The sequence below is a fragment of the Mycteria americana genome, chromosome 25 (assembly GCF_035582795.1).
Source record: "Mycteria americana isolate JAX WOST 10 ecotype Jacksonville Zoo and Gardens chromosome 25, USCA_MyAme_1.0, whole genome shotgun sequence".
Classification (NCBI taxonomy): domain Eukaryota; kingdom Metazoa; phylum Chordata; class Aves; order Ciconiiformes; family Ciconiidae; genus Mycteria; species Mycteria americana.
In genome coordinates this window covers 216,783-232,361 of record NC_134389.1, presented here as the reverse complement: position 1 = coordinate 232,361, position 15,579 = coordinate 216,783, and the positions used below count along the sequence as shown (strand labels likewise).

The following is a 15,579-nucleotide window of genomic DNA, read 5'->3' as shown; positions in this document are numbered from 1 at the left end:
ATGGGTGGCCTCAGGGACAGCCCCCACCAGCTGAGGGGGGTCCCTGGGGTGCCACAAGGATGCCCTTGAGACATCACCTCACCCCTGGGGAAACTGAGGCACAGCGGCAGCAATGCCCCTTTCTCTGTGGGAGCAGGTGGGCCTCCATGCAACGAGTTCACAAGTGCTCAGCTACCCTCTCCCCCCCCCCCTCCCCCCCCGAGACACCCCCACCTCGAGCGGGGAACAGCGACAAGCCAGGGTGGACACTGGAGTCCTGGAGATGTGAGTTTTATTAATGGCGCCGTGGGGATGGGGGGAGACAGACAGGGCGTAGAAAAACACATCAAGGAGCGGCGCCTGGCTCCAGGGTGATGGGCACCGGCAGCTCCTCCAGCCCGGCCGCAGCCTCTCCTCCTCCACGAGGCTCCGGCCGGCATGGGGGGGCCAGGGGTTATGGGGTGGGAGGGTTAATGGGGGACGGGAGCAGGACGGAGGGGACAGGGCGGGGGCCACCCCGCAACGTCATTTGGGCTCGGTCGCGGGGAGAGACGAGAAAACGGCCAGAAAAGGAGCAACGATGGGGGCAGAGAAACCCTCCCGGAGACTGGTTTTGGGGGGAACATAGGGAGGGATGGGGGCAGCACGGTCCCACGGGGACCCCACAGGTCCCTGGAGAGGGGGGGACCAAGGCAGCCCGGGGGGGGGGGACAGACCCAAAATTCAGTGGTTGTGTCTTCAAATAGAAAAATTACATCAGTGCCCAGGGCTGGGCAGGGCAGCGGTTGCGCAGAGGAAGGTACCGACCGAGGGACTTTGGGATGGGGTGGGGGGACGCCGGGGCGTCCCCGAGGCCGGGGGACCCGGGGCGAGGACCACACCCCGCTCCTCGCCAGGTCCCACGCCCCGGGGCGGCCGCTTCCCGGAGCTGGGGGGGCTGCATCCTGGCCCCCCACCTCCGCCGGCGGCCGGGCGTCAGGTCCCCGAGTTCGGCTTGATGATGTGCATCAGGGCACTCTTGAGGCTGCCCTTGCTGGGGGAGCGGACGGTGGGCGAGGGGCGGGCGGCCTCAGCGGCCTCCCCCCGCAGCTCCATCTCGATGGTCATGACGACTTTGGGGGGCCGGGGGGCCCCGGCGTCCGCCCCCGTGGTACCTTCCCTGCCCGCTAACCGCTATTTCTTATCCTTGCGGGAGTCTCCCGGGGCTCCCTTGGCTTTCTTCTCACTCGCTGCCTTGGTGCCACGGCTGTGGTCCAGCATGGCGTAGAGCACGGGCGCCTGCGGGGATGGGGCAGCGTTGGCGCTGTGGTACCCCCCCGCCCCGGGGGCTTCGCCCCATGTCCTCTCCTCCCACCCCAAAAGGTAGGAGAGGGGTTTGCACCCCCACGGCCAGGCCATTTTGCCCCCTCCAACCCCTCGGCGCTCACCTGCCGGCTGCGCTTGGACGCGTCCTTGGCTGATCGCTGCAGCTTCCCCTTCTCCATGGCACTAAAATTGGGGTGGAAAGGCAAAAGGTGTCTCAGAAAGGCCAAACCCCGCCCCGGTCCCGCCCAGCAGCCCCGTTTCGGGGTGGTTTTGCCCTGATCGGGCAGCGGGGCTCACCTCAGCCGTCGCTGCAGGGCCGCCTGCCGCCGCAGCCAGCAGTAGCGGATGAGATAGACGAGGGCCACCACCACGGCCACCAGCAGTAGAGCCCCGCCAATGATGGAGCCCAGCACAACGCCGTAGCGGGTGGGCACTGTGGGGACACCAGCATCCTGTCAGTCCCCCCGGCTGGAGTGGGGAAACTGAGGCAGGGAGGGGACCGCTGGCGCTGTACCTTTCTCGAAGACGTAGAGCGTGACCTGGGAGGACTTGCCCACAATGTCAGGGGGGTTCTTGACGTCGCAGGTGAAGGTACCGTTGTCGGTGTAGTCCAGGTTGTGGATGACGATGGAGCCATCCTTGCGGTGGGGGTTGCCCACCCACTCCATCCGCTCCTTGAAGCTGCCCACGTCATCGATGTAGGGCTGGCCCTTGGCATAGTGGAATATCTAGCGATGGGACAGACACACGGGCGTTGGGGTCACGGTGCTTGCGGGCACGGCAGGGCCACCCCGCGCCCCAAAGCAGAGCAGGCGCTTACAGAGATGCTGTCGCGGGATCCCTCAGCTTGGAAGTGCCATGTGATGGAGATGTCCTCGGAGATCCACTCGCTGGACCAGAAGCTGCAGGAGAGGGTGACGTGGGAGCCGACGGTGCCGTACACCTCCCGCTGCGTGTACACGTGGATGGAGGACGTCGGGGACGGCCCTGCCAGGGGGCACAAACCTGTCAGCCCCGTGGGGGACCCCGGCACGGGGACGGTGCCCATCACTGGGGCCATCGGCTGGTCTGTGCCCCCACGCTGGCCCCGTGCCAAGCCCCATGCTGCCACCAAAGGGCTTTTGTTGGCACTGGAGAAAGCACAAGGACTGGCGGGGGACAGCGGCTCTTTGTGCCACCGCGGGTGCCTTTGTGGGAAGCCTCTGCTCTGGCATCCCCACGGCCAGCTCAAAGGGGACCGTGTCCCCTGGCTGACGCCCGGGGACACTGGCAGGGCTGGGTCTGGCCCCCAGCACCCCTGTCCTGTCCCCAGGGAGGTGGCTGGTGCTGGGATTCTCCTTGCAGCCTGGTGATGGGGACCAGGGCACAGCCACAGATACGGCCCCAGAGCATTGCCACCACCAGTGACAGTCCCAAAAGCAGATGTGTGGGTGGCCGCCAGCCCCACAGCGACTGCCCGGGGGTCTGGAGTCCCCTGGTGCCCCCCCCCAGCATCCAGGATCAGGTTTTTGGGACCAGCAGCCCCGGTACCCCGTCCCCGTCCCCAGCTTACCCAGGGCTGAGAGGAGCCCGGCGAGGAGGAGGAGGCTGCCGCTGCCCCTGGCACCCTGCGACATGGTGGCTGCCTGTCACCGGCCGGCTCCGAGCCGCATGGAGGGCTGGCGGTGCGCAGGGCCCGGTGGCGTGCCGAAGGGTGCCGGCGGGACGGGGGCCGAGGTTTAAGAGCAAGCAGCGCTGAATGATGCCAGCGGCGCCCCGGCCTCGGGCCAATGGGCGCCGGGCAGCCGGGGCGGTGGGGGCCAGGGGGTGCCGGGCGCCCCGGACTGAAAGGGGGCATTTAGTTTGGCGATGGGCGAGGAGGGGGAAGCAGGCAGCGGGGGGGGGGCAGGCACACAGCGGCCTTTGTCCGGCCGCATTCCCGCCCGCGGTGGAGGCGGCTCGGCAGGAATGCGTCCGGAGCCGGAGGGCACCGGCACACGGCTGTGGTCCCCAGTTGGTCCCAGGGACAGACCTGCCTGGTGGGGCTTGGGGTCTCGTGCCAACTGCGCCACGGGCCACCGGTGCATCCCCTCCTGTCCTGTGGCCACGGGCTGGCTGCCGGCACCCTCCGGTGTGGTCCCCCCTCCAGCCCCACGGCGCGGGGTTCCTCAGCTGGCCCTGCCAGCTCCGGCCAAGCGCGCTCCCAGCAGCCTCTGCTCCGGCTCCATTTTGGGGTGAAAACACACCTTTGAGAAGGTGTTGTTGGACGTTCCCCTGGGCACGGCTCCAGCTGCGGGACAAGGGGCACATCCGTCCCCATGGGGTGGGGGGCCACCAAAGTGCCACCGCCCCGTGCAGAGCCCAGGGCAGGAATTTGCACAACGATCCCCCGGCGGCTTTGTCGCCGGCTGAGGGGCAAGTGGTGTTTTGGGGTGAAAAGCTCCAAAGTGGCGTTTTCCTCAAGTTTGTGACCCAGAGAGTCCACGGCTGGGGAAGGGAGGGCGGGGGACGGGGACGGGGACAGGACTCGCCCGGGAGCTGCGAGATTTTCCTCCTTCAACGTCCTCCATCGGCTGCAGCTGCGGGGAGAGGGGGCTGGGGAGCCGGGGAGCCCCCGTCCTGCCGCCGGCAGCCCCGGGGGGGTAACGGGCAGCGCCGGTAAGGGGGGTACTGGGCATCCCCGGGGGTAACGGGAGGGGGGATAACGAGGGGGTAACGGGCAGCCACCGGCGGCAGGGGCGGAAGTGCGTCACGGCCGCTTCCGGCGTGCGGGGCGCTCCAAGATGGCGGCGCTGGCGTTGAGGTGACTCCCGGGAGGGCCGGGCTGGGCGCCGTGGCGGGACCCGCGGCTCCGGGAGCGGCCGCGCGGCGCCGGGACGGACGGGCCGGTTGTCCCGTCCCGGCGGGGCCGGGTTCCGCCGCTCGGCCGGGCCGCGGTGCCGCCGGGCGGGGACAGCCCGGTGGGGGGGGGCGTCGCCGCGCCGGGGCCGCCCCGGAGCCGCGCAAGGAGCCCCGGGCGGGCCGGGCCGCGGGGTGCCCCGGGCGGGCCGGGTTCCTGCCCCCGGCCCGGCTGTGGGTAACGGCCCCCGCCTGCCACAGCCCCTGGGTCCAGTCACCCCCGGTCGTGCCCGGTCCCTCCCCTGTCCCTGCGCCCTCGGGCACGGCCGTTTCCCCGGGGCTCGCTGGGGCTCTGGAAGCGGCGACGCTTTGCGACTCGTCCCGTGGCGCGTTCGAGGCGGGGAACGGGGCCCGTGTCCCGGCGCTCCCCCCTCCCCGCTCCAGCGGCTGCCGGTGAGGCAGGGCCCCCTCGGGCGGCCGAACCGCGCTGCCCCGCTGCCGCAGCGAGCCCTCGGGGCGGCCCTCGGGCTGCGAAGGGTGGAGTGCGGAGCCGGGGCAGAGCAGGAGCCTGGACCCTCTTGGGCTGCGGGCGGGGAGCCGAGGCCTGGGCGCTCTGCGGGGCTGAGATCAGCCCGGCTGTGGGCGAGGCTGGTGCTTGCTGCTGCTGAGAAGGGCCGTCCTGCGCCTTCCCGCTCCCTGCGTGCAGCCTCGTCCCGTCCCTCCCTGCTCTGGCTTTTGGTGGCCTTGACTGGGTGCGCAAACGTCCGTGTTGCCGCCCAGCCGGCGCTGGGGCGGTGTCCCCTGCCTCGCAGGGCCACCCAACCCGGTGCTGGTGGCTTCGTGGGAGCTCAGTGGTCCCGTGTGGGCGAATGTCCCGCCATGCCGTGGCGCTGAGCAGCAATGGGGAAGGGCGTTATATTTGCTTGGTCTGAAGGTGCCTCTTCCCATCTACCACCCCCACCAGAAAGTTTTGTGCCTCCTCGAGGCTGTGACCGTCCCCCTCCCGGCCCCTGTTTCTGACGTTCTCCTCTTTGATATCAGCCTGGAGACGGTGTTTGGGATTTCATTATCTTAATTTATTCTCTTTCTAGCGGCAGTTGGAGCCGTCGTGCTTTTGTGGAAAGCTCTTTGTTGCGTGTGCGGGTTTGTTTAAAGACAGGATCTGCCGGCAGCGGGAGAGGCGGGGGGGCTCCGATACCTGCATGGGCGGGCGCCCCGCAGCTGCTGCTTGGAAAACAAGAGAGAAGTCGCTCGCTCTGGTTTGAAGCCTGTGCCTGATAACTTCATCTCATGTCTGCTTCTGTTTGTCAGATGAAAAAGCATATATAATCGCTTCTCATTTGCCTCCTCCGTGGCAAAATCCGAGTGATTTTTATAGACCTGCCTCGCAGGATAAATGTTAACGACGTCTATCGACGTGACACTGAGCTGATGCTGTGCCAGAGCTGTCCCCCGTGACTCCCAAAATTCTCCTCCTGAGCGAACGGAGCTGCGTGGTGGGGTGTGTGCAGGCAGTGCTGTTCCACTGCCGGGCGTTTACAGACGTCTCATTTGAGCTGCCGCTTTTCACTTGTTCTTTTCCAGCCTTGTGCGAGTGGCTGCGCTCTGTAAAGTCCCTGATAATTAACACCGTCCGGGGGTCTCCTGAGTCTTTGCACCATCCTCGGGCGCGGGGCAGAGTGGGAATTGGCTGGGGTGCTGTGAGAAGCTCTCAGCGGGGGTCCAGAGGATCCTCTTTTAGGGCTAATTCTTTTTAAAAAACCATGTTTATCAGTGATCTGGAAGAAAATGTAAGTTAATGGAGGAAGAGCTGGAGAAGATGCAACAACTTAGAGAATGATAAATAATGAAGAGGACAGGTCCTTGGTACAGAGTGGCCTTGATTGCTTAGCTGGAGGGCTGTGTTTTGCAAGCAGTAGTCATTGCTCTGAAGCAAGATGTAATGCTTTGCATCTAAAAAAATATTAAAATTGAGCCAAGAGCATGAGGAGTTCTTGCTGGGGAGTTTAGCTTTGAAAAAATGCAAACGTGTTGTGGATTTTATTCTTGTTTTGAATATTGTGTGTGATTCGGAGCCAGCCCTCCCTCTTCCAGTGCCCCGGCCCCCAGAAGAGGTGTTGAGCGGTTTCCGTAGAAGGAGAGGTGAAGTGGGTTTGGCCTTTTAATCTGGAAAAGCGGACTGAGGCGGGTATGAGCGAGGTGTATAAATCATTAATGGTCTGCGGGTAGATTTATCGTTCACCTCCTCTCCCCTGCCCAAGAACTGGGAGGTGGTGGCGGGCGCTGGTCCACGGAGGCTGCGGACAAGCTGGGAGCTGGTTCTCTGTGTCTGGTTAAGCCTTGAGAATTCGTGCTGGAAGTTGGGGGGGTCGGGACGTGCAATGCGATTTCGTGGTGAAAATGCCATATATTATGAAAGAAGCCATATATTACAAACTGAAACCCTCTGGCTTGGGCAGTGCGTGAGCTGCACGTGGTGGGGGGTGCTCCCGTGTGTCTCCTCTCAGGGGATCTGTGTGTCTTTTCTCCGGGGATCCATTGTCGGCTGCTCTTGGACACGATGGCGGGCTTGGCGGAGGTTTGGCTGGGCTCAGCCATTGCTGTGTCCCCCTGAAGCTCTTGGTCTTGCTGTCAGGCTGCACTTCAGAGAAGGTGTTGATAAACTAGAGATGGCTCGAAGAAGGGTTTTCAATCGGAAATGTTGCACTGCAGCATGGGGTGGATTCTGCATTGCTGAAAATTCATGCATCTAGCCAGGATGCCTTCCTAAAAACCTGTGGTGTTTCAAATCCAGCCTTTGAGTGCGAGAGAGGATTTTGAAAGGAAACATCCTAACGATCATTTACACAGGAACTCAGAGTGGTTAATAATAATGACTTTTGTTTTGGATTTACACCTGGTGAAGAGCTGACCTCCAGATGTTTTTCCTACCCTGTCCTTGAGACCGGCTGTAGGACAACTGAAGAGCAGCAGAGCTTCATTTATCTACTGCTGCTAATGAAACAGCGGGAGATGCTGGTACAGATGCTTGTGCGTTTGAGGAGACGAATTAGTGTTTGTCGCTGTGCTGCAGATGAGCACGCCAAATGTTATTACACCCCTCGTTCTCGTCGTGTTGTGAGGAGAGGCAGCGCTGCCTGTTACGCTTTGTCCTGGAGAGGAGCGGGCGCTGCAGATTCCAGCCCACATCTGCAAACGCTCGAGCTGTGCTGGGCTGGGGGCCTGTTCCTCCCCGTTCCTGGAGAGATGCCCTTGAATGTCAGAGTCGTGGTTACTACAATCACTCTGCAGAGAGCAGCACCCACTCCTTCGGGCACCACAAAATCCCTTTTTACCTCCCGCCCCAAGCCTCGGCACTGCTGAAACGCTGCGTGCGCTGGGCTGCGACAGGGACCTCCCATCTCGCCAGTGCTCGGAGCTTAACGAATGGCAGTGGTGAAACGTCGTAATGAAAAGAAGTGTTTGGAGGAAGGGGGGGTTGATGTCTTCATCTTGGATGCGTGGAGAGCAGTGGCCCGAACCAGCCCTTTCCGTGGAGCTTGGCAGATGTGCCTTTCTGGGGACCTGTGCCGCCCACCCTGATAATTGCTGTAGTGAGAGTGAAAAATGGACTGCCTCAGCATAGCTGTGAGCTTAGAGTGCTGTTTATGTCTGTCTTACAAACAAGGTATTACAACTGAGCAGACTAATTACAGGGTGTTGTAAAGAATGAACCCCCGGGCAGAGTCTAGAGACTCTAGTTAAGAGCTCAGTGTAAGAGAGAGATTTGTGGAGGAACACCCCAGATCCTCTTCTGTTAAGACTGGTTTTAAGATACAAACTGCTGAAGTGGCGAATCCCCTCCCCGGCCCCATCTTGCTGGCATTTTCAGGCATTTATTTGGCACTCACAAAGCCTTTCTGTCTTCTCTCTTGCAGATGTGTCGGTCGGCGGTGCCTGCTGGCTCGGCTTGGCCCCAGCTTTTCTGTGCGACAGTGAGTCTGAGGTTTTACTGAGAGTAACGGATTAAGTTCTTCCCCAAGGGATCCCCTCTGAGGCTTTGGGGCATGCGTGCGCTCCATCCACTTAGTAATTCTGGTCAATCAAAGCCATGTGTTAGCTGGGCACTTACCGCCCCATGCCACCACGAGGGCACAGCCTATTTACAGAGGGGCTGGGGCTTGCGGACAGGGATGAAGGGGGAGCCTGGCTGGCTGCTGAGGCGGGCCTCGGTCTCTCGCAGGGGCAGCAGTACCCCGTCACCTCTCTGTGCCGCTCTGTGTGGCAGCTTTGCACCTGAGGAGGGCTGGGAGCTGCAGAAGCCGTCTTGTTCCTGTGCTTCCTGCTGCCGGGCTTAGGGAGAAATAGTTATTTTCTGCTAAATTGGGCTGTAAGTGTAATTGCTGTGTAATCTTGGGAACATTAAATTACAAGCTCTTTATTTGGTACAGTGTGCAATTACCGTGGCAGTAAAGAGCAGGTTGCATGTTATCAGTATTATATAATGTGTTATCTGATATCCTATACCCTGATTTGGGTGGTGCTGGGGGGGGTGGCTCGGCTCCACTGGCTGAGTGGATTTCAGTGCAGCGGCTTCCCATCCTGCGTATTATTATTATTATTCACTCGGAAGAGCTGGCAGCGATCCTCTCCTTGCCTGTGTCTGTGCACAGCTGGAGCCGTTCTTTGTACTGCTGTAGCCAAAGTCAACTGGGAGATCACGTCCTGTGAGATGGAAAGCTGCCGCAGCAAAGCCTGGTGGAACGGGCGGGCTGAAACACTGCCCATCTTTCCACACCTCCCGTCTCCTCTTCTTTTGCAGCGTTGTCCCGATGGGCACGACGGCCAAGGAGGAGATGACCCACTTCTGGGAGAAGAACACCAAGTCCAATCGTCCCTTGTCCCCTCACATCACCATTTACAAGTAAGAGCCTCTTGGCCTCCTCAGCTTCACACGGGGGCACCTCTGGGCTCTGGCACACGACAGCCCTGTCCCCAGAGGCACCCTTGGGTGGGAGGGTTGTGCGCGTTCCCGCTGTCACTTCAGGTGGAGGACAGGGAGACCCTCTACATTGTGCTGTGAACAGTCTGAGCTGTGTGTGGGAATCGCAGCCTCCCCCACGGAGTTGATGATGCTCACTGTTTTCATACGGGGTGTTGTGGAGGGGTACAGTACCCCCAGAGCTGCACCTCGGGGTGCTTGGGCAGGGCAGTGTTTCCAGACGTGCCGTTGAAAGGCAGCTGCCTCCGGGGAGGGCGGTTGCGCAGAACTGCGCGTCCCGCTGCAGAGTTGGCAGTCCTCGGGGGTGGGGGCAGGAGGCCAACTTGGGGCTCTCGAGTTCCCTCCTCAGAAAGGTGACGGCTTCTTCGGGGCCGCCTCCGTCACTTTTCCAGGTTCTCTCATTTATCCGTGTGCCTGGATTCCCAAACCCTGCCCCTTTGTTCCTCAACTGCAGGAGCATTACAGTCTTCTCCTGTTTCATCTCCCTTTAAGCTTTCTCAGCAGACGCCCTTCCCCTTCCCAAACCCGTGCCAGTGGCATTTGCCATTCCCAAGCTGCCTCTGCAAATTCCCCTGTCTCTCCCCTTTTGCTCTGGCTGGATTCCTTGAATAACTCCAAGTGCAGAAATACCCGCCCAGCAGAACGGAGCTCTCTAGGAATAGACGGGCTGTGCTTTGTCCCGCGGCCTCGGAGGCCTCCCCGGTGTTGTTCCCTGTTTTGCTGACGAGGTTGGTTGTTTTGCAGGTGGTCCCTGCCCATGGCGATGTCCATCACGCACCGGGGCACCGGCGTTGCGCTGAGCTTAGGTGCGTGCATCTCCCACCTGCTTGTGGCGACAGAGGGCGGGGGCTGTGGAGGAAAGACCCCTCTGACTGATTTGGAGACGTGATTCCAGGCGGACGTTTTCTCTCCTCTGTCCCCAGCTTCAGCAATGGGTTTTCTCCTGGGAAACCTGCACTTTGTCCTCTCCATTCATCCGTCCCCTGAATATCTCCCCATCCCCATTTCTCTCTCCCTGGGTCCTTGTGTACTGTGAGTGGCTCCAGTCCTGCAAAGGCAGCAATGCTCCCCTGTACGTGAAAGCCTTCGAAGCCTTTGCTGCACTGTGGCCTGGCCTGGCTGCTTTCTTTGGGGCCTTCCCCAGCCTGGAGAAGGCTGATCTGCTGCTCCAGTTCTCGGCTCTAGTCTTCTGGGGCTGTTTTTTGCTTGTTTACCCTTACAGGAGACCCTGTGCAAGGGAAAGACTGACGGGCAGGCAGAACTCAGAGGATTTTCCTTAGCATAGGTGGAGTTTTTCAGCTTCCTGGGAGTGGCTGCTGCTTTCCCAGAGATCCCGGTGGGGGGAGAAGGCGGCGCCAGCATCAAAACTGATGAACTCCCTCCAGCAATTTGACTTGCATGGTTTGGCTAAGTGATAGGACATCTAACTGTGAAAGGCTGTTTTATTTCCATTAATGCCCTCTCATGGCAGCAGGAAGATGCTTCTCTGGTAGCTCCCTGTTGAGGCGGGGAGCTGGGTTGGTGTTTGCAGAAGAGCAGAGAGTGAAGGGACTCAAAGACATGCAGGACTGAGGACTTGTGTTCTTCACTCGGCAGAGTGAGAAGGAGCAGTGAGGGCTGCAGCTTGCCCTTCCCAGCCTGGCCTCCGGTGAGGGCCTGGGAGTTGGGCTCCTAGAAAAGGGCACCCATGTGCCCTCCTGCTCCCATATCTGCATGGCAGAGCCCTGGTGAGGGCTCGGCTCTGCTCCTCCCAGGCCACCCGGCTTGTCCCCAGCTCTGCTTCGAGAAGAGCAGCACACATCCTCTGCGGGAGAGCAGCTGATGTCTGCCTGCTCTGAGCACGGCAAGGTGACTTTGCCTGCATGCACTCTGTGGGCCCAGCTGGCTCCTTCGGGGTGGCTGCGTGCCTTGCTCCATGTGTGAATCCAGGGCATTGCATGGCAGCTGTGCTGGCACCACCCGGCTTTGGGATCTTATCTCCAGGAGCTCGGGATGTGCCTGGCCCTGTGGGCTGCAGTCCCCATCCAGCTTGCTGTCAGACGGGCCGAGCTGGCAGGTTCACTGTTGCCTTTCTGCTCCGATCCGTCAGCCTCTGCCAGAGAGGAAATTGTCCCCTTCCCAGGCCGATCGAGCATGAAGGAACATTGGTTCTGCTGACCACAGCTCAGCAGCCAGCAGAAGGAAGGGGAAGTGTTCAACTCCTCTCCGTCAAGGCCTGTAATTACAGGAGCCTCTGACTTCCTGCGCTTCTTGGAGGGCGAACACAAAGGCCATTGAGGAGACAAGTGGCTGAGCGAGGAAGCAGCTGGTTGACTCACGCTGGCAGCGCCGGCTTCAGCCGAGGCGCTCAAGCTAGCGTGCCGCAGTGTAATCAGGCGCTATTGAGCGGAGGGTGAATCGCGACTTGGCTGACTGCTGGCTGCGATCGTTCCCATTCTTTTGGCAGCACCATCTGGAGAAACCCTCTTGGCCTAGAAATGAGGAGGAGAAGCTGCCGTGGCTCCTGCAGCTAGCGCAGCCACGCGTGTCAGGCTGTCTCTTTGTCTGCTGGTTCCTTTGCTGGTCCCTGCCGAGGCAGCCTCGCTACATCGCTGCCTGTGTCGGTGGCTGGCGGCAGAGGGGTTTCTGACCCGAGATGTGGATCTGGGGACTTTGTTGAAGATCTGCCGCTTTACATTTTGAAACTTCTTCGTCCCTTTAAGCTTGAATTTGGGCTGGTTTGGCTGCAATTGCATGAGCTCATGCCAGTTGGTCTCTGGGTGTTGTACGAGTAATGCAGCCCCTGGTGCAGGACCCAGATTCGGTGCATTGCTGCCCCAGGTTGAGTCCTCAGCACCCCAGGGTACACTGTCACAGTGCAGCTGGCACTGCCACCAGATGGGCAGAGCCCTTCTTCCTCCTCCTTCCTCTGCAGGCCACCATGAGCTGATGATGGTTGGGGCTGTGTCACCAAACCAGAGACTTAGAGGTGGCCTGGGGCTCTTTGCAGGCAGCGAGGGGTTGGTAATGCTTTTGATGGCTTGACCTGTGGGCTTTGTCTTTCTCAGGAGTCTCCCTCTTCGGTCTGGCTGCTCTGCTGCTCCCAGAACAGTTTCCCCACTACCTGGCCATGGTGAAGTCGCTGAGCCTGGGGCCTGCTCTCATCTACTCTGCTAAGTTCGCTCTGGCTTTCCCCCTCTCCTACCACACCTGGAATGGAGTCCGACACCTTGTGAGTAGCCCCTGCGAGGGGCCGTGTGTGTGCTTGGGGGTGCGAGGGAAGGGAAGTGCCTGCCGGCTGTGGGAGCGCTGGGTGCAGCATCTGTGAAGGTGCCCTTGGAAATGGGAATTAGTCACCTCAAGTGCTTCAGAACCTTGGTGCTATTTTTGGGTACATTTAAGTTGCAAAGAGCATCTCTATGCTGGTACTTCACTGGGTGGCACAGCTGGCTGAAGCATCCTCCCCATCTCCTTGGCTGCGGGAGACTGACGAGGGGTGGCAGGAGCAGCGTTAGAGGCAGGGGACGTGTCCGCAGAGCCGCAGGCTCGAGCCCTGCAGAAGTGCCACCCGTTGCTCGTTATCTCACCCTCGTCATGCAGCCGTTGCGCTGTGATCTTCCAAGTGCTTTACAGTATCTAATGAGCCCAGAAGACCTGCGGCAGAGGATTGGAGACGGCGCTGCCTGCACAGAAAGTAACCTGTGATGTTTGTCCTGGGCTGAAGTGAGAGACACGCAGCTCCGTTCAGCCGAGCTTCCTGTGTTTGATGAAGGAGGGGGAGCTGGAGAGCTGAGAGTTTCTTGCTGGGAACAGTACAAGATGTGCTGCTTTTTGTAGTTGATTTTGTGTTTTCTGTAGCTCCAGATAGGTTAGGTTTTATGGGAGCAAATTGCAAAGGCAGCTGGCCCAGAGCGTGACACGATCCTTCTGCTCTGAGTGGGGGGAGCATCACGTGCAGAGCTGTGCTGCAGACGTGGGCTCGCCCTGCGGGCGCTGATGGCTCCCAGTGTTTCCAGCGTGGAAACACGGGACTTCAGCACTGTTGGACATTGTATCCTGTACCTGAGAGCAGCCATTATGAGGTGCTCGTGTCAGAGTGCTGGGAGGCACCTGGCCGAGCTGTTGGGGTGAACAACCAGCAGTGTGCTGTGAGAGCAGCCCTCCGTACGGGTCCTCGGGGCGGATGGTGGCCAGCCGGCCGTGATGCAAGTGCTTATTACCCACTTTTCAAGCAGTCAGTGTCAGAGGAAGTCTCAGAGCACAGGGCCTGCAGCTGGCTGAGCCCTGCTCATTCATGGAGACGCTGTCGGGCAAACGGAGCAGTCATAACCGTCTGCTTGTTCAGGGCATCGTGAGTCGAATGCATGCTGAAGTCTCTGACTGCACATATGTATTAGGATGCCAATTAAATTGTCTGAGAAGGAAACCATCAGCGTTGGCCCACGGCTGCGCTCAGCAGCACAGCCCATCGATGACAGAAGGGGAGTCAGCCGGGAGGCAGGTTCAGTTTAGTGCCTCTGCCCCAGGTGCTTCTCTGCTTTGAGCCCTAGGGGCTTGCTGGCAGGCTGGGAGGAGGCACGCGCTCCCCAGTCTGCTCTCAGCCACCCCACTTTCGCTTGGCCAAAGTCAGGTGAGGGGTGCAAACCCACTGCGATACCTGGGAACCGAGGACACCCAGCTCTGGGCTGCTGTTCCAGCATCCTTCCCTGCCATCTGGGCTCAGCCTGGCCTCCACGGCTCGCACCGAACCCAGGGACCTATGCAGAGGTGCTGGGGGCTGAGGCTCATCCCCAGCCGCTCAGCTCTGCCCGCGGGGAAGTTAGTGCTGCCTCAGATCTGCGGCTTGCACCGTGCTTTATAACCTATTTCTGTCAGCAGGAGAGAAGCAAGCGGAGAGCAGCTGCCGCTTTTGAAGTGAACCTGGCGCGCTGCGGCTGTTGGGGATTAGGGAGAGCTCATGGGCGGCTTTGCCGATAGATGCAGGGGCTTGGTGGGGGATAAGCTTCCTCTGGCATGGCACACGTGTGCCTGCGCCCAGGGAGACCCCTGCACGTTGCCCTGCAGCGATGGACGCTTGTAGCCCTCCCTCCGGTCTGTACCTGGTGGTCCAAAGGCTGGTTTTTAGGGCGGTCTTGCTAGCTTTTATCAGAAAGATGGTGTCTTTCTGCCTGTGTCTGGCACGTCCCCCATCAGGGACCGTCCCAGCCCTGTTGAATTAACCCTGTTGTGTCTCTTCTCTCGTGCAGGCATGGGACTTGGGGAAGGGGTTCAAGATCCCCCAGGTCAACCAGTCCGGGGTGCTGGTCCTGATCTTGACCCTGCTCTCCTCTGCGGGCCTTGCGGCGATGTGAAGGTACCTCCCAGTTGATGGCCTCCCCTTTTTTGGAAGATTTGCTCTGTCCTCGCCCACCTCAAGACGTGCGTGGAGAGGGAGGTGGGAGGACAGGCTCCCGAGTAACTACAAATCTTTGGGGAAGGTGGTGCTTCCTCTCCTTGCAAATCTCGTGGACGATCAGAGTTGCTTTTCATTCGCCTGGGTGATGTGCTAACCCCCTCTTAGTGGTGGGGGGACAGGCCAGGCTGTCTCCTGCCATGCCACATGCCCGAGCAGCCACAGAAAGCCGGGCACAAATTAACAGCCGATCCCGGCACGTTCAGTCGCTTGCAGAGAGCTGCCTAGCTTCTTCCAGGCAAACTCCAGGGCGTTTCTTTTCTCTGCTCTGTCCCCAAACTTGAGACAATGCTGAATCTGTGTCCCCGCAGGTCTGAGTGGGCTCGGGGATGGCTGGTAGTGCATGTGTAGGCCCAGCGCAGGACAAGCATCTCCATTGAGGCAGCCCGTGCCAGGGCAGGGAGAGCAGGCGGAGCTGCCAACGCCGGCACCAGTGGGGGCAATGGGTGATCGGTGCCGTCCAGGTGCCACGCTGGCCACGGGACCTTGCGCTTTCTGAGCCTGGCAGTGTGAGCCAGCTGGGATGGGGTGCTCAGACCTGCAGAGGTTCAGTCCCCACTCTTTATCCTTGAAATGTTGTGATTCAGCTAGCTTTGGGGCCCTGGAGCCCCTGCCAGTGAAAAAATCCGATTTTCCCCTGTTAGGAAGTTACTCTGTCTCTGGCACGATGGGAGGGAGGTGGTTTTCCAGTCGTGTGTTGCCACCAGCTCTCATTTCAGCACTTGTCACTCGTCCACCTTTGCAATAAAGCAGCCTTGATCCTTCACACCGAGCCGCTGAGTTTGTCGCCTGTGCTCGACACTGTTCACTGAGGCAAAGTCGGCCGGGAGGGGTTGTTTTGCTCTGAGATCCAGGGAGTCACAACTTCCCAGAGGAGCCGGGCAATGGAAAAACAAACTGTTTGCAGTGTTTAGAGGCAGGTGTAGCACCTGACCTTTGGAGCTGGAGGGTGCAGGGTTGACTTGTCTGTGAAACACTGCCAGCCTGGCAGAAAGGAATTTCCTACCTGGACTGCGGTTGTTTGCACTGGTACAAATGCCTGCACGAGGTCCAGGAGCTTTTTTTC

General features: G+C 60.3%; 2 protein-coding genes across 2 annotated transcripts; one reads left to right on the top strand and one right to left on the bottom strand.

The window, feature by feature from the left end:
- Positions 1–264: 264 nt before the first annotated feature.
- MPZ (myelin protein zero) lies at positions 265–3,916 on the bottom strand. Its single transcript, XM_075524987.1, is given in 6 exon segments — positions 265–1,257; positions 1,407–1,467; positions 1,582–1,717; positions 1,799–2,012; positions 2,105–2,271; positions 3,510–3,916. Coding segments are annotated over 6 exon segments (945 nt in total). The 5' UTR covers positions 3,574–3,916; the 3' UTR covers positions 265–954.
- Positions 3,917–4,008: 92 nt separating this feature from the next.
- Positions 4,009–15,279, top strand: SDHC (succinate dehydrogenase complex subunit C). Its single transcript, XM_075524993.1, has 6 exons — positions 4,009–4,066; positions 8,019–8,075; positions 8,903–9,004; positions 9,827–9,888; positions 12,130–12,293; positions 14,308–15,279. Exons 1-6 carry the CDS (start codon positions 4,047–4,049, stop codon positions 14,410–14,412), a joined length of 510 nt encoding a protein of 169 aa, XP_075381108.1. The 5' UTR covers positions 4,009–4,046; the 3' UTR covers positions 14,413–15,279.
- Positions 15,280–15,579: the final 300 nt, after the last annotated feature.

Coding starts and splice junctions, on each gene's coding strand:
- SDHC (XM_075524993.1), top strand. CDS start 4,047: ATGGCGGCGCTGGCGTTGAG. Junction 8,076..8,902: donor CCCAGCTTTTCTGTGCGACA/GTGAGTCTGAGG, acceptor CTTCTTTTGCAG/CGTTGTCCCGATGGGCACGA. Junction 9,005..9,826: donor CCTCACATCACCATTTACAA/GTAAGAGCCTCT, acceptor GTTGTTTTGCAG/GTGGTCCCTGCCCATGGCGA.